The following is an 18,137-nucleotide window of genomic DNA, read 5'->3' on the forward strand; positions in this document are numbered from 1 at the left end:
CCTACAGGGATGGAATACACTTAATTAGAAAGGGCGCAAGAATATTTTCTGATGCCCTCCAGGCAGTGTAAGGTGGATCGGAAAGCTGCTAGATTGGGGGGAATCACAGATTAAAAGATTAACGGTAGCCACAGGCAGAGGCGAAAGTGATTCTTGCACTGCTTCTGTTGTAATGAGCAGCAGCCTATTATTATTATTATTAGCTATAAGGTGCAGGAAAGCCTAAGGCTTATGCTGCACCAACCAATAAAAAAAAAAAAAAAAATTTCCCGTGTTACCCTAAGAGAGAGAGAGAGAGAGAGAGAGAAGGGAATCACCAAAAAAGAGAAGAATGATGATATCCAGCTCAGGACCCTGGGTGTAGCAAGCCCATACTCAACATATGTAAGCCCCTGGGGTAAAAGAGCAAATTGCTGGGGACTTCAAGAGCTGCTAGGAGCCATCATGGAAGAAGTAAATACATGGGCTGTGTTAGGATAACTACTTGTATGTACACTAATTCTAGACGCATACTAAATAAAATTAATGAATTTGAAGTGCTGATCAAGACATCAAAGTCAGATATTGTTGGGATATCAGAGACACGGTGTCACACAGATATAAGCAGTTCAGAATTGTAATTTGAGGAGTACAATGTGTACAGAAAGGACAGACAGGGTAGGAAGGGAGGAAGTGTTATAGGAATAGGAATGTTATGGGCCTAATGAGTAAAATGAACAGTTGTGCAGAGAAATAGAATGGGCCAGTAAATCAGAATGTCTTATAATGGGAGATTTTAACTTTCCAGATATTGATTGGAACTTATGGGTTGGTCGCTCGCAAGCTAGCAAGACTTTTGTGAATTTATTGGATGAATGTTTTCTACAGAAACATGTTCGAGTGGCAACCAGAGGTAGTAATACTCTTGATCTGATTATCAGCAGTGATTATTCATGCATTAAGAATTTGCAGATAGAGGAACCACTGGGTGACAGTGTTCGCAATGTACTGATGTGGGAATTACTTAAAGATGTAACTATCATCAGGGGGAAAAGGGAAGAGTTTTTGCTTTCGTAAAGGTGATTACAGGAGTCTCAGACAGTTTTTAAATTCTGTACAGTGGGATCAACTGATGAAGTTACCAACGTTGAATTCTAAATGGGAAGCCTTCAGGGACTTAATTTTGAAGGCAACTAGGCTTTTCATTCCAACTAAGAAATATTGTTCAAGGTTTATGCTTAAATGGATGTCAGATGAATTAATGAGGCTCATGGCAGAGAAGAAAAATGTATGGGATGCATATAAAGTCAGGTGACACAGAAGCCTATGCCAGATATAAACTAGTTTGTGATCAAGTCACAAAGGAGGTTAGGCAGATTACGAGAAACCTTTGGCAAAGAAGGCAAAGAAAAACAGCAAAGAGTTCTTTACTTATGTAAACTCTAGAAGGAAAGGGATGAATCGGATTGGATCACTTAACATAGATGGTTCGACTATTGGTGATCCCTCAAACGCTGATAAACTGAATGAGTATTTTCCATGCCAGAAGTTTATCAAACTCTAACAGGGAGCTAAGTGATTTTGTAATAACTGAGAGCAAAGTTGGGGAGAAATTGTTGAAGTTAAACATAAAAAAGGCACCTGTGGCAAATGGAATCTATCCAGTTATAATGAAGAAAGCAACAAGGGAAGTAAGCAAACCCTTAGCCTTAATTATGAGAGCATCCTTAGAGTCAGGGGCGGTTCTCGTGGACTGTAGAGGTGCAAATGTATCCCCAGTTCACAAAGCGGGTTCAAAGGGTGACACAAATCACCTGTTAGTTAGACCTGTTATATAGACCTGTTAGTTTAACTTATGTTCCTGGAAAAATAATGGGATCACTGTTTAAAGAGGTGATACAGGATCAGCTATACAAGATAGCAGCAATAGTTCAGACACACCATGGATTTATTAAGGGGAAGTCTTGTCTGACCAATTTGGATACTACGATGTGGTCACAAAGGAACTAGATGCAAAAATGAATTTTGATATCATATACTTGAATTTCAGTAAAGCTTTTGATACTGTTGCCTATGGAAAAATGCGGTACAAATTGGGGCGGTATGGCATTAAGGGCAAGTTACTGCAATGAATAAAGATATGGTTGAGTGGGAGACGGCAGAGAGTGGTAATAAATGGACACTGCTCTATGTGGATTAACTTTATTAGTGGAGTCCCCCAGGTTTCGGTGCTGGGCCCATTGTTCTTTTGTGTATTTATCAATGATATCGAAGAAGGTATATCAGACTTAATGTCCAAGTTTGCAGATGATACAAAGGTTGGTAGGGTTGTTAATGACAGTAAAGACAGCAACAGGATCTGGAAAAGTTAGGCAGATGGGCTGAGAAGTAGCAACTGAAGTTTAACGTTGACAAATGGAAAGTACTCCATTGGGGTAGTAGTAACCCAAGAGAAAGGTACCAACTGTGTGGTACTACGCTCAGGGAGGTGGAGAATGAAAAAGACCTGGGGATAATTGTGCAGTCAGATATGAAGTTCTCTGACAGTGCAGACGGCCTGCCAGAGCAGGTCATGGAGTTTGGTCCATGATATCTAGGAATTTTGCTAGCAGAGACAATGAGGTGATTATATCTTTGTATAAAGCAATGGTCAGGCCACACCTTGGTTATTGTATACAGGTGTGGAGGCCCTCATTTTTGGAAGGATGTAGAGTTGCTTGAATGAGTACAGAGAAGGGCAACAAGATTCAAGTTTCAGCATCTAGAGACTAGACACCTACGAGGTGTATAAGGCCTTGAATGGTTGGTGCAGGCTCAATGCTGACGGGATAGTTCCGCTTGCTCAGATTAAGAACCTGAGGGGGGCATAGATTCAAATTGAGGAAAGACAGTTGTAGAATAGATGTGCGGAAGTTCGCCTTTAGCCAGCTGGTACAGTAGTTGTTTGCTGGAAAACAGACTTCCATCTGTTGTTATGGAAGTTGATAGCTTAAATTAATTAAAGCCTGAAGTAGACAAACATTTGGAGTGGTCTGCGCGTGTAGCACAGTGGTATCGTCACCGTCTTCCCCACACCGGGTGGAAAAGGCCTGGGTTCAAATCCCGTCGATGACGCGAGGAACTTTAATGGGCTTTTTTCACTCCGTGGCTGAGTTAGTTTGGTTTTTCTCCCCAGTAACTGGGGTTTTTTCGTCCAGAAAAACAGGCAAATCGACCATAGAACATACGCAATTTACAGACACAAATGTATTTAATTACGGGCAACCCTAAAATAATAATAATAATAATAAAGATAAACATTTGGAGTGACCGGATGGGTGAAACGGGAAGGTTGTTGTTTTTTTTTTTTTTTTTTTTTTTTTTTGGCTGATGCTGTATAAGCTTGCTTTCGTGCATCATATGCCTCAACTAATGCTAATTCTAATGCCAATTTACAGTTATAATAACATTGAGTAAAGTTGCCTGATGAGAATGATATTGATTTAAAGTTGTATCCAACAGGAAATTAATATGCAATAAGAAATTTAATTGAAATGTTTCCTTGTTGTGTATGCAAATATAACGTAAATAAAGGTGTATAATAAATATCTAATATAATAGAGTAATAATAATACATCAAATAAAACTCAAAATAATACATTTTGAGTTTTATTCATGGAAACTTACGTGCCAATTAGAGAATTATAGACATATAATTCTAGAGGAAAATTCCTCAGTCTCTGATATATCTTCTCAGGATTTGTGCAGTCAGGTGGCTTGTGGGCTTTAGAGAATTGAAGGATCTGTTGTTTAGTGTATAGGCAACAACTACAAATTTGGCATTTCTAAGGTACTGGGTATAAAATTAGAAATCTGAGTGCAGAAACTTATACCTTCCACAGCGCAATATGCTCTATGTCACCGATGCCCCTCAAACTCACAGCCAACAATTTTTTTTTTTTTTTTTTTTTTTTGTATACGAAAAGGAGTGCCAGTTTTCATTCGTATGTTGTTTTGGGTAAAAGTTTTTTTGTAGAAACTAAACTTTTTTCCTTTATTGATAATAGCTTGTATTAGTTAAAAGCATAAAGACGCCCAATGGAATGACAAAGAAAAAATATACACTTTTATTAAAGTCACTAATACCTATTCCACATTTGTAAATTTCAAAAACTAACAATCGTATGTTTTCCACAGATTCAAAGCAGCTGTTCCAGCAAGTTTTTCTGCTTGCTTTTCGTCTAATCTTCTTTTTTGATCGTCACTAAAATAATTTCTCCAGTCCCCAACAACTCCTTTTCTTATAAATCCGGCCGCATCAGCTGGTCTTGCACTTGCCCAAGTAAGTTGATTTTGCTTCATTGAGTTAATATTGCTATACTTCAGAACATTTTGCATTACCTTTTCATTTTTGGCATTATCGTAGAAACACCCACCAAGGAAATCTGCAATTTTTGATATCTCACGTGCTGTATCCATTTTGATATCTTCATAAAGGAGATATAAAACGTTTTCTTCATCTTTATGTTGAAACCAAGAGAGAAGATGATCGAAATAGTCTCCATAGTCCACTTCTCCACGAATAAAGACTTCAAAATAGTCTTCGAAAGTGCCATCAGCAAAATCATAGTGAAAAGGAAATCCTTTTGTGTGATGGTAAAAAGAAACGCAGCAATCTTTAGGATTACGAGTAACACATATATATTTTGCTCCTTTGTAGAACGGCATTAAGTGGAAAGGGAGATGAGTTTTTATTAATCGTGGCTTGCATAAGTTCGAAACAACTTCGCTACCAACCTCTTCTAAGTGAGGGAAAATTCTGTCCAGACGTTGTCCTTCCGGTATCGGTTCTCCACTACTTCGAAGAAGATATAGAATGTATTGAACCCATGTAGTTCCGCACTTGGGATAGGTGACAAGAAAAATATCACCGTCTTCAGGTTGATACTTAACACCAGACTCAAAGCCTTCTGGCAGAAAGCCTTTTGGCATCTTAAATCCATTACTGTGAATATAATAAGAAGGCTGTTTTCTGAACATGACCGACTGCTTTAGGTTATACACTTACCTAAAGAAATAAAAATATTGTAATCAAAATTTTAAAGAATTAAACACATTACAAAATAACAGTTATCCACAATAACCTAATGTTCTAGAGCAGTGCTTCTCAAACTATCTCTGGTGAAGGATCAGTTTCATTTATTTCTAATTCGTCGAAGGCCGGTAACGTCCGCAACCAATTTCAAATTGGTTGCGTACCGGTAACAAACAGTTCGCTGACCGGTGTCTGTCCGCGGACCACACTTTGAGTAGCACTGTATTCTAGCGCACATATTTTTAGAGGCCCTAAAAATAAGATATTGATCACACGGACCAATAGCAAATTATTATTATTATTATTATTATTATTATTATTGCCCTTATATTATTTCTCCCTGATTGGAGGATCCACCTCGTGACAGGTATTGCTATCAAGTAGTTGGGTGGTTGTTGTTATGTCTGGTGTTGCTGTTGGTCGAGGAACTCTCTATCCCACAGGTGTTCAGGATTGCGACTTTCTGGAGTTCCTTGTAGTTGTTCGCTGGGAGACCTAGGCTGTTATGTAGGGTCTTTGACAGTATACCTTAATTGACACAATGATTGGGATGGTCGTTACTTGTTGCATATGCCACATCTCGTTGATCTCCTGTCTTAGGTTCGTGTACTTCCTAATTTTTTCCCCCATGGGTTTTCTCCAGTGACAGTATCGTTGTGCAATCAGATAGGTAGCTTTTTCCTTCTTGTCCACAAGCATTATGTCTAGTCTGTTGTGCAGGACTGTCCTGTTCGTTATTATGGCACAATCCCAGTCCAGCTTGTGGGTTGGGGTCTCTAGTACTACCTGGGGTTCGTACTTGTAGTACGGTACACTTTCTTCGATCAACTGGTATTTCCTTGCTAACTTCTAATGTATTATCATGGCTCCCTGGTCGTGTCTATGAGTGTACTCAGTTTGGATGATCACATTGCATCCCACGGTGATGTGTTGGATCGTTTCTGAGGCCAGGTGGCATCGTCGACATGTGTCATCGAACACTCAGGGCTCATTGGAATGTATTTTCTATAGTTCCTGGTGCTGATTACCTAGACTTGGATGGTGAGTATGAATCCTTCAGTCTCGGGGAAGAGCGTCCCGATCGTGAGCCATGCATTGGAAGCAATTTTATCAAAGTGGGATTCCTCGCTTCGGTTGAGTGGGGTATACCGCTTGTCTATGTTCCTTATGACCTGCTGTGTTTCTGGAAGTAATCCTTCAGGTTAACTATTGCTGTCTTCTGTTGCCAATGAGGTCTATAACCCCCTTCCTCCTTCTTTCCGGGAAATTGTCAGTCTCTCCACGGCAGATTTCGGGTGGTGTTGGTGGCTCTTGGTCATCATTGTCCTTGTCTTTCTCATAATATCCTCCCGCTAGGTGTTAGTCCAATCTGTGACCCCAAAAAGTATGTTAGCACTGGGTAGGTGTTTATGGCTTTAACTGTGTTCCCTCCGTTCAGCTTTCCTTTCAGCAGGCTTCTGAGTCTCTGATCGTATTTTTCGGTCAGGCAGGTCTTAATTTCCTTCTGCTGTAACTGCTGAGCCTGCATCATCCCCAAGTATTTGTAGGCTTCTCCCTCTGCCATGGCTTCGATCTCTTTACCAGTTTGCAGCTGGTAGTTTCGGTTGCCTAATTTTTCCCTGGTGCAATCCATGGGTCTTGCATTTGTCTAGACCAAATTCCATCCTGATATCATTGCTGAATTCTTGTGATCTGGAGTAGTTGCTGGAGGTGCTTCTCGGTTCCTGCGTAGAGCTTGATGTCATCCATATACATCAGGTGGTTGAGGGTGCACAGTTTTTTCCTTCCTTCCTTTGAGGTTATATCCGTACTTGCTACTGTTGAGCATGGTGGACAGTGGGTTAAGTGCTAGACAGAACCACATTGGGCTCAGGTCATCTCCCCGAAAGATTCCTCTTCTGATGGGGATTGGTCTGGTTGTGATGCTTTCGACCTTAATGGTGGTACTCCAATTCGCCATCGTTTATCCTAGGAAGTTTGTTACTATCGGATTGACTTTGTAGATGTTCAGCACCTCTATTAGCCAGCTATGAGGCACGGAGTCGAAGGCCTTGCAGTAATCGATGTAGGCTGTGTACATGTTGCGGCGCTTCTTGTAAGCTTGCTCCATAACAGCGGCATCTGTGGTTGGTTGCTACCTGTATCCTTTGCTTAGCCGCTTGCATCCTTAATGGCTGTTCGGCCATTATGTTCTGGCTCTCCAAGTGGTCTGATATCTTCCTTGTTATGCAGCTGATCTGGATCTTGTACATTGTTTGGTGGCACGTGATTGGTCTATATTTCGCCGGGTTTCTTGTATCTTCGTCTGCAGGCTTGAGATATGTGATTCCTTGAGTGAGAAACTTCGGGACTGTCTCTGGGTGCCTTATCATTCGCCAGTTGAACTTCCCGAATCTCTCTCTCTCTCTCTCTCTCTCTCTCTCTCTCTCTCTCTCTCTCTCCCTCTCCCTCTCCCTCTTCCCCGCCGTCATTTTGGACAGTTTCAAAAAAAAAAAAAAAAAAAAAAAAAAAGAAAAGAAAAAATTCAAATTTAAGAACTAGTGACAATACCGACGACGAGAGAAGAAAAATGAGGACAACGAAGTTATTAATTCTTCTAAACTTGAATTGTTGGCATTTGGTTCGAAAATTGTCAATTAAGTTAAATGAAATAAATAAATCTTCTGTTTATACTCCGGCACGACAACGAAGTCAGTAGAGTTTACAATAAATCGTCAATACAAATATTTATCGTATTTAATAGTCACGGGCTTAAACCCCAGTCACTCAAGGAACGAGTGCTATGCACTCTCGCTCCTGACCACTCGGCTACGTCAAGCCGCTACGAGGATACCTGATTAATAAGAAGGTTTCGGAAGAATCGAAGCATTTGATGAACGCTCTGAGTACGATACCAATTTTATCGAGTGAATGTGAACGAGGATTTTCACAAACGAATCTGATCGCCAATCAGCGATCAGATTCGTTTGTGACAAAAACAATTTCTTCACTACTGTTTCTTAAAACTGTAGGCCCACCGCTAATCCGCTTCGACCCAACAAAATATGGCGATTCATGGCTGCTTCGGAAACGTCAATGAGCAAGAGACACAAAGAGGAAGAAAAGAAGTCGGCATAGGGTGTCCGATGAGAACTTAATGAAAATTTGGAATATTCTACTAAAGCTTTATTATGAAATTATTTTTACTTGCTATTATTTTTTACTTATTTTACTCACATTTTACTTATTTTTTTATATACTTGAATAATAAGTTTCTGCTTAATAAACTGTGTTAATGTTCTTAATTTGTTGTTCTTATTCTAAAAACATTACTACTAAAGTAACAATATTAGGGAAAAAAAATTTAGAGTACTTTTCATATCCTTTTAATTTTCAATTTTTCCTGACAGCAAAGAATCAGTACCGGCACCTATTTTTTTGCAAAAAAAGCACTGGATAAATATATTGTCTTTTTATAGTTTTTAAATAAAAACTCTGCAGTGATATTTTTGTGCTTTATTTTCATCAGCACTACATTTTATTTTATTTATTAAATTTTCCATTTATTTGTGTTCTAAGTTTTTGTTCTTTTAAGGCTATCTTTTGCTTCACTAATCCGGATGATCTCCTATCAATTAATCCGGATTAGCGAGGGTTTACTGTATATAGTATGTATAACTTATGAAAACGATAAATGAAAATTTTACGCGATTAAAGACAGCGCACTGAATAAAATTATTCAAAACAATCTCTCAAAGAAGAGTAAACAATTCGTAGCGAGAGAATAATCGTTATTAACCGAGATGTTCACGAAGAAAACCTACAATTCCCATAATGGAATGAATTGAATTACTAATTCGATTCATTCTACTACTAATTATTAATTGTTCGAATGATTTATCATAATCGAATGGATCAATTATATCCTCTCAATTATGCCCATTAGTAGTAGACCGAACTACTAATCGGTCAAATGATATTATTATAAACGAAGGATTTGCCATAATCGAATGAATAGACTATAACCTATCGATTATGCCGATCATTAATTCCAACGTCCCTATGTCCTACTGAGAAATGAAGAGAGGGGCTGATGGTAGGGTAGGTAGATATGGAGGAGTGAATGTTGAGTGTATGCCTGGACCGGCTCTTGGCAGAGCACTGATGATGAATTCCAACACAGCTGAATGATACTAATCTTCTATTTTCACTCAGAGAGCTTTATTATTTACCAGAGAGTTATACGGCAAGGATAATGCCGTATTTGGTGGTATCACATGGAGTATATGGATTCGAAAAATGTAAAATGAACTATACCAGTGGCATGTGCCACCTCCCTCCCTAAGAGCCACTCCCCTTTTTCAGTTACAGCAGAACAAGCTGAAGATCGATGGCCGATTTCTACCCGGCCAAGCTGATTTCTACCTTTGCATACTGTCCGCCTCAGAACTTGTATATACTCCTAGCTATATATTTAGATATTCATTGGTCTATAGCATGTTTTAATGTCACGTTTGAATTTAATTTAATTGAATGTCATGTTTTAATTCTCACCTATTTGTGATATACATTTTAATGTTACCATAAGCCCCTTGTCAAGCCCCTAGCCTCCTGGCTGTGGCGGGCACATATTGTATCTTTGCTATATACGGACGATATATGTAATATGATTACCATGTACTCAATATAGTACAATAAAGATTTCTTCTACTTAAAGGTGGGTATTCTTCGAGGGGTGGTGACGTGCATTCCATAACCTCTCCTACCAAAATGTCAACCTCACCTTCTCGTGGCGAATCGACCCAATTCCACAGACAAGGCTCTGGCGACCGAGTCACAGCGGTATAACTGTCCCATCACATACAGAGGAAATGCTGTACCAGAAGCCTGACTTAATGCAATAAGATGGCAGTCCTACAACTAAAGTAACCGCGCAAAAGATTGGTAACCTATCCGGGGGACATTCCAAATACTCGAAATAAGCTCAAAGGACAAAAAAAAAAAAAAAAAAATCCGGAACGAGTCTTAAAAGACCTAAGCCGGACCAAGTTCATGATGATTGATGATGATAATCTTCTTAAAGGTACCATGTTTAAGAAGTTGTCTTTAGCGGCTTCGTCTTGTTCCCAGCGACCATCCTTGCTATTACGACCTTTGGTGTTGAGTTATTTTAACTGATAAGTCGATACAAAGCATATCGAGAATATGTAGTACGTTATAATATTATTTATAAAGTCAAGTTGTAATATTAATAACATGAAAATTTTCTATTTGTAAAAAAATTAGCAGTGTTTCAAGCAAATTTAGACCCTTTTTTTTTTTCTTTCTTTCGTTTTTATTTCTAATTTTCCTCCATTTGAAGGTAATGCAAAAAAAAAAAAAAAAAAAAGAAAGAAAAGAAAAAAGGGAAATAACTGTAACCTCCCACTCCTTGTTTCTTCTCTCTTGGCGCCTCCGTAGCCAGGTGGGAAGGAGCAGCAGTGCGTAGCACGCTTCTTGATTAGATCGAGGTTCGAACCCGTCACCACCAAATATGGACGATGCGGAAAGGTCAGGGAATGACCACCGCATATCCCGCAGCAATATGGCCTTAGTTGCTAATGCTCCTAAAAACCAAAATAACAACAACAATCCCTGTTTCTTGTAGTCCGTTATGCCTTACGCTTCTTTAGAGTAAGGCATATTGGATTATACCACCAACGCTGGTGTAATTAAATTTAAAGATTCACTTTAATTAAAATTGTATATCCCAATAAAATTTTGATTATTCATTAGAATTTTGAAAGGATTTCAAAAATGTTTTCGATAAATTACGCTATGTGCAAAAGTAAATCACTTACTGTTGTAGCAGAAACACACTCACACGTAGCTCTTCCTTCTTCCGTATTAAATACTGTTACTAGTTGCTCTAAGCTAGTAAAGTGGTTAGAGCCGTTAGGCAATCAAGGTCAGAAAAGTGGGGAGTGTCAGCAGAGATAACGCCAAGCTGTCGCCTAGCAGTGTTCAAAATACAAGTCCAGTATGTACTACTGTACTGCAGAGAAAAAAGTTTGTTGTTTTTTTTTTTTTTTTTTTTTTGGCAATTTGTGCGTCATCTGTACTGCCGAGTAGCGCAAAAGTATACAACAGAAATGATTGAAATGATCATCATAATGTCCCTTGAACTGTGCTATTTATCGTGATGCTCAAATAAACAGAACACTAAGACGGTCACGAAACTGTTTTCGTAAATGCGATACTGTAATTAAAAAAAAAAAAAAAAATGCGTCACAACGAACTTATTGTTATGTATAAATTTGTATGTAGTTCTGCCTTTAGGGTTGTATTCTAACACTCTTGCCAAATTTTTGTTAAAGCACACCAAATCCGGTTTTTTTTTTTCATCTTTGGTGTCTACAAGGACATCATTCTGTATTCCATAGAATTCCACGGAGATCTGATGTTTTTGAAAGTGGCAGAAGGCACGATGTAAAATGTGCAAGTCCAGAGGTAATGGGTAATACTCAAGCTATGACCTGCATGGCATCAGTTGAGCCAGTTCTGCAGGCACGAAACATTGTAAGAATCACGGATATTTGAATCAAGGAGAGTAGTTTTGATTTCAGTTTGACGTTCTTAATTCTGTCATACAAAACCGCAGCAGCATAGGTTGCAATAGGTATGAATACTGCCTTGTAATATAAGAGAAGAACTCTGCGTCCAAGCTCCCAGTCGGTTCTTGTAATCCGAACAATAGCCATAGTAAATTTCTTGATTTTTATCTATTAGGTGGTTTACGTGGAAGTAAAATTGAGCCTATCATCAATGATCACACCAAGATGTTTTAAGTGCTTGACATATGGTATTTGCTTGTTAGCTATTTTCAAGATAGTAGGGCGATGGATATTTAGTTGACCTTTAAAGATCATGAGCCGGGTTTTGGATGGAGATATTTTAAGTTTGTTGACAGTTGTGCATTTAATGAGGTCCTTTAAGATGAGAGAAGCTCTTTCTTGAATTTGTTGCCTGGAGTTGCCTGAGAAGACAACGACAAGGTCGTTAGCATATGCGAATGGAGCAGCAAAATCAAACTGTCTGGTTAGCCACGTATTTAGTGTAATGTTCCAGAAGAGCGACCCCAGAACAGAGCCCTGAGGACATCCTCTATTGACAGCTTGTGTTATGCTGCAGGTTTTTGAAGTAACCTGTATAGATCTGTGATCAAAGTAGGCTCAGATAGCTTGGTACAGCTGAGAGGAGCATGAGATGTTCCGAAGGCTTGCGAGGGCTCTCCCACCAGAGGGTGTCAAAAGCACCTTCAAAGTCTATGAAGATGGCCATTTCATATTTTGATGTGAAATTCTGGTTGTAATTTTTTAACGCAAGAAGTGCAGCTTCACAAGACTTGCTCTTAACGAATCCATCTTTTCACCAGTATGGTGAAAAGATATCTTGAGCTAGGAAAAGATCATAGATTCTTGGGGCGAGTAGTCATTCGTAGAGTTTTCCCAAATTTGGTAAGAGAGAAATGGGACGGAAGGCTCTGGGGTCTGATGGGGGCTTGTTGGGTTTTCTTAGTAGTTTGACTAGTGCATTCTTCCAGAGACAGGAAAGTACCACAGAGAAAACATTTGTTGAAGAGATTTAACAGGATGTTAGGATAAGTTTCTCAGAACTTCTTAATGACAGTATTCTCCAACAAGTCAGGTCCGGGACATTTTTGGACATTGGTTTTATTTAAAGCTGTTTGAAGCTCTTGTTGAGTAAACAGGTCAGTATTCACAGTGGAGGAGTATTGAAGATTGAGGGTTCTTGTTATGGATTGAGTGGAAGAGTCTGTTGACTGATCATCCTGAGGGAAAAGTTTATCCAGAATCATTGTGACAGTATCATGCCAGGTCGTGGTTTCAGAGTCATTGGTCACTATGGAGTTGTAAATATCATTGGTTGGCACTTTATCTCTGCTAAGTTTATAGAGCAGTCCCCACGGGTTGGAGTTACCCACAGTGGAGACGAAAGACTTCCAGGTAGCGATTTTTTGCTTTGAGATTTCGAGATTATACTGATGTTTTATGGTTCTGTATTCATTTCTGAGTCTTTGTACTTCATTGGGAGGCCAAGAGCATCGTCTTTGATACAGTTTCCTTGCCTGTGAACACGTCTTCTTAAAACCGTTAGACGAGGATTCCACCATGGAACAGATGATTTTTTTTGGAGCTATTCTCTTAGTCGAGCATTCAGTTGCTCGTAATAAGGCAGTTTGGACATAGAAGGCTTGTTCTTTGGCATTAAACTAATTAAATGAATCTAAAATTTCATCACGGAAGTCATGTTTAATTGATTCCGAGAACAGTGGCCATTTTATATGCTTTATAGCAAATCTTCTCAAGTCCTAAGGAGGTATCCTCCGATTTTGCAAATTTGTGGTTAGTTTAAATGAAATTGCACGGTGGTCACTACATGTTAGACCCTCAATCATAGCCCAGTTTGATATTTTGTTAGTGATGTTTGCAGTTGTGAGAGTCAGGTCGATGTTAGAGTCACCATTTATTGTGAAGAAGGTACTGGGTTGATTGGATTTATTTAGGATGTGCAGGTTATGTGCCAGTATGAAGTTCTCCAGTTGTCGTCCTCTGTGGTCAGTGGAGGTACTAAACCATAATGGAGACTTGGCACTGTAGCTATAATGATTGGTAATGGGCATAGTTTTTCAATGACAGAATCTAAAAAGTTCAGCGAGATTTGGATATCTTCAGATGGAGGACAGTAGAGTGATACCAAATAGAAAGTATGAGAAAGTGACGAGATTTGTACACATGTAGCATTTGGTCTACACAGGGAAGAAATAGCTGTTATATCAAATGAGGTATTAAATGCCACTATTGCAGATTTTGGACGTTCTGCGTCAGCATGTATGATCCGGGCAGAGATTGGGAAACCCATTAATTTTGGGTTGTGTCCATTGAGACTTCTGGAAAAATAGGGTTCTTGTAAGCAGAGCAAATCATAGGAATTCTCAGTGATGGCAACTCGGACTCGGACTTCATCTGTGACATTCTTGGAGCGATGAGCATGCAGTTGCAGTATGGTAATATCCTGATGGTTAGGGAAAGTTGCATTAAGGGCAGAGGTCTGGTTGATGTTACTCATTAATGTTCCATGTTTTAGCCTGTTCCAGTGCTCTAATGTATTCTGGACATGAAGTGTTCTTTACAGAGTGATCGTAATCCTTATGACGTCTCTCGCAGTTGATGCATTTTGGTGTATCCCGTTTTTGAGGACAGTCTGCGTATAGATGTCCTCCCATGGCGCAATGACCTCACGACACTACTTTTTGATTACAGTTGTGGTATGAATGACCAAAAGCCAGGCATCTAAAACACTTGTTCACTATTGTAAACCGATTGTACTTATGGGCTTGTGACCCAAGATAAAGTCTGTCCTGTTCAAAAAGACATTTTAGAAATTTTGCAGGGAAGCCAATGACCCAATTTGTTAAGTTGGCTTTAGATCCTGTATTAAACCTGAGATTGAAGGATTCTTTGACTTCATCAAATTTGTAGCCAAAATTCTGTAGGTTCTTATGGTATATGTCAGATATGATATCATCTTTTGATAATTCTTTGGGGACATCATACACAAGTATCGTGGTATCTTTCATCTTCAGCTTGGCTGTAGAAAGACCTTGTTTTATAATTGTCTCAGAAGATGCAATCTTGTCTAGATCATTAGAGCTAGTGGTTTCCAGAACAATGCCTCTATTCTTAATTGTGCATAAAGATCTAATTTTAACATTTCTGTACTCTTCTCTCAGTGTTTTTGCAACTGTGTTTTGATTTCATTACTTGTTTCCATTTTGCAATTATTTGTGGCAACTATGATCAATACATTTTGTTTTGGAGTTTTATGGGAAGTTTGATGCATGCTGTTCATTGGATCTAGGTTGTCTTAGAATATAGTTGTCTTCTGCAAGTTGTGGTGAAGCAACAGAGTTAGAGTAACTTTTGCACTTCACAGTGTTCAATCCCTGTTGCAATGTGGTGGCATATGTCTTCTTAGAGGAGTCCAATGGGACTTGAAAATGGCATTCTTGGTAGAGAACTTGTTTTCTGAGTTCTTCTGCTCTTTTAATTTCTCATTTTCTATGATGAGAGTTGTTGTTATGGCTTCCATTTCAGTCCATTTATCCATAATAAAGTTTATGGCAGACATTGTTATGTCTGCCATGGGTGAAATAGGTCACCATGTCACATTTAATCTGTGATGTGGCTTCATTTATAGATGTTAGGGAGTCAGTTATATCCTTTTTATTAATGTAATTGTTATTTATTTATTATTTTTTTTTCCATTATTGTATCTTCTGCTTTGCTACTGCAGGTGTGCACCTGGCTGGAGTCATCAACAGCACGCAGATGCTGCTCTGGCAGTTGGGAGCATTCTTGTGTTTCATTTGCTGGTGGGGGATGGTTTGCCTCTCTTTCTTGATTAATAATTTCCCTCAGCTCTTCTAGTTCTGGGAATTCCTGATAGTCTAACCCAGTGATGGGCAAACTACGGCCCGCGGGCCAGATGCGGCCCGCATAAAGGTTCTATCCGGCCCGCCGCAGATTTTAAAACAATAGTATAGAAATTTTCAATTCCAATGTTTTAAAAAAATTCATTTAAGGGCGTGTTCCATTTTTTGCATATGCGAAAATTTACATAGAAATTTGAATATTTTTTGCATATGAAAAATATAGTTGTGATAATTTATATAGAAATAGATTTAAAAACTTTTGCATGTGCAAAAAATGGAACCCGCCCTAATAAATATGTATAAAATTATTAAAATATACTTATTTGCTTTTATATTTAAATTTAAAAAAAATAGAAACAAGATTTTGAAAGAATTTGGATATACCGCTTACGAGTTTATATTAACGACAACACAGGCGCTAATATTTGTCCACATCAAATAACATTAGTCGGTTCGGGAATGTGCGCGAAGCGGGAACCTACCGTTGAATGGAAAGATGGCGGACAGGCCGATGCATTCCAACTTCATAAATGTTGAATGTTAGTGTCATGTTGGTGAAATTATTAAAAATAGTATTGTGGATATTAGTAAAATATTTCAACTCCAAAATGTCTACTAAAAAACGTAAAATTGATTCAGAGTGTCGTGTTTTCAAAGATGAATGAACCTGGAAGTACTTTTTCACAGTTGTAAAGGATAAACCGCTGTGTCTCATCTGCAGTGAAACCGTAGCAGTCTTCAAAGAATACATTTCCCACCACTTCACTTCTAAGCATAAAAATTCCAATCACGAAGCAATGTCCGAATATGAAAGGAAACGAAAAGTAGATCTTCGCAAAAAATTATCAAGTTACCAATTTTTTTTTTTTAACAAAAAAAATTCTCAGAAAGCAGCTACACACGCAGGTTATATTGTAGCATACAATATTGCTAAAAGTAATAAAGCTCTCTCTGATGGGGAGTTTGTTAAACACTGTGTGTTCCAAGTTTGTGATGTTTTATATCCTGACAAGAAAAAAGATTTTGAAACTATTAGCTTATCCCGAAAAACTGTGACTTCTAGAGCCGAAGCCATAAATAAAAATCTGACATCACAGTTGGAGTCAAAGATTTGTCAATTTAAATTCTGCTCCATTACTATGGATGAAAGCACTGATGTAAATGATACTGCTCAGCTAGTATTATTTATAAGAGGTGTTGATGAAAACTTTTCTATTACTGAGGAATTGGTATGCATGCGGTAGTTAAAAGGAACAACAACAGGGTCTGATATTTTTCATGAATTTCAACATTGAAAGTACCCATAACAAACATATATAATATTACGACCGATGGAGCACAAAGTATGACAGGTAAAAAATTTGTATTTGTTGGGATCTTTAATCAAAAATACACCGGGAATAATGTTGTCTTTCTACATTGCGTTGTACATCAAGATGCTCTGTGTAAATCTGCCTTGAATATGAAACCTGTGCTTGATGTAATCGTGAAGCTTGTAGATACTATTCGATCTCGTGGGCTTAATCACAGACAATTTCGAGATTTTCTTGAGTCCATGCAATCTGAATACTCTGATGTGCTGTATTACACGAAAGTTGGGTGGCTGAGTGCAGGACGCGTCTTCGAGCGAGTTTGGCAGCTGAAAGACTAGGTAGTGTCATTCTTCCTTGAGAAACAGTGGTCTGTGGAGTGTGAAATATTGGAAGATACAGCATGGCTTTCGGACTTTGCATTTTTCACAGATTATCTCTGTCACATGAACAAGTTGAATGTCAAAATGCAAGGAAAAAATCAATTTATCGACGATATCTGGGGCCATCTAAGAGGTTTCAAACTACAACTTGTTCTGTTTGCTGATCAGATAGCTAAGAACGACTTTCACTTCCCGAGATTAAATTCAATAGCCCCAGTAAATAAAGACAAGCTTAAGAGCTATGAAGATGGCCTGAGAAAACTTCATCTTGAATTTGAACGAAGATTTCAAGACTTCAGTGCCATTGAAAAAGACTTGGATATTTTCAGTATGCCTTTTAATGTGGACTGTGAAGTAGTGAGACCGGACTTGCAGCTTGAATTAATTGAATTGCAATCTAACAATCACCTCAAACAGTTGTTTCTCGATGTCCCAAAATTAGAGTTCTACAAGTCTTTGTCGAAATCAAGTTTCCCAAATCTGATATCTCACGCCCAGAAAGTTAGTGCTGTGTTTGCTTCATCCTATATATATGAACTGGTGTTTTCTACAATGAAACTTCGAAAGCGTTGTATTAGAAACAGACTAACAGATAAGCATTTAACTTCACTTCTCAGAATCAGTACATCCCAGTTCGAACCAGGTTATGAAGAACTTTTAAAAATGCAGTCACAACTTCATTCATCGCATTAGTATTAAAGAATTTTTAAAATATACTATTTTTTTGAGTCTTTATTGCGTTTTAAAATAAATTATATTGGCCCGCCAAAATTTTTTTCTTTTTTTTTTGGCCCACTCCTAAAAATGTTTGCCCATCACTGGTCTAACCTGTCAACCTACACCACCGGCCTTCCCTTATCTGACGTTGCACTGTCTGTGGGCCTATTGCCAGGGGCCCTGAACTTTGGGTGTTCCAT

General features: G+C 38.5%; 2 protein-coding genes across 2 annotated transcripts; one reads left to right on the forward strand and one right to left on the reverse strand.

The window, feature by feature from the left end:
* Nucleotides 1–4,121: 4,121 nt before the first annotated feature.
* Nucleotides 4,122–10,912, reverse strand: LOC150076214 (sulfotransferase ssu-1-like). Its single transcript, XM_090387041.1, has 2 exons — nt 10,873–10,912; nt 4,122–5,026 (listed from the first exon to the last, which is right to left on the reverse strand). The coding sequence occupies exon 2, from the start codon at nt 4,996–4,998 to the stop codon at nt 4,132–4,134; it is 867 nt and encodes a 288-aa protein (XP_090243167.1). The 5' UTR covers nt 4,999–5,026; nt 10,873–10,912; the 3' UTR covers nt 4,122–4,131.
* Nucleotides 10,913–17,304: 6,392 nt separating this feature from the next.
* LOC150076215 (general transcription factor II-I repeat domain-containing protein 2-like) lies at nt 17,305–17,913 on the forward strand. Its single transcript, XM_090387288.1, has one exon. The coding sequence runs from the start codon at nt 17,305–17,307 to the stop codon at nt 17,911–17,913; it is 609 nt and encodes a 202-aa protein (XP_090243414.1).
* Nucleotides 17,914–18,137: the final 224 nt, after the last annotated feature.

The sequence above is a fragment of the Mastigoproctus giganteus genome, chromosome 13 (assembly GCF_048544385.1).
Source record: "Mastigoproctus giganteus isolate SK-2022 chromosome 13, ASM4854438v1, whole genome shotgun sequence".
In the NCBI taxonomy this organism is placed as follows: Eukaryota; Metazoa; Arthropoda; class Arachnida; order Uropygi; family Thelyphonidae; genus Mastigoproctus; species Mastigoproctus giganteus.

What these genes read in the sequence shown, in the direction of transcription:
- LOC150076215 (XM_090387288.1), top strand. Translation starts at nt 17,305, where the DNA reads ATGCAAGGAAAAAATCAATTTATCGACGATATCTGGGGCCATCTAAGA.
- LOC150076214 (XM_090387041.1), bottom strand. Translation starts at nt 4,998, where the DNA reads ATGTTCAGAAAACAGCCTTCTTATTATATTCACAGTAATGGATTTAAG.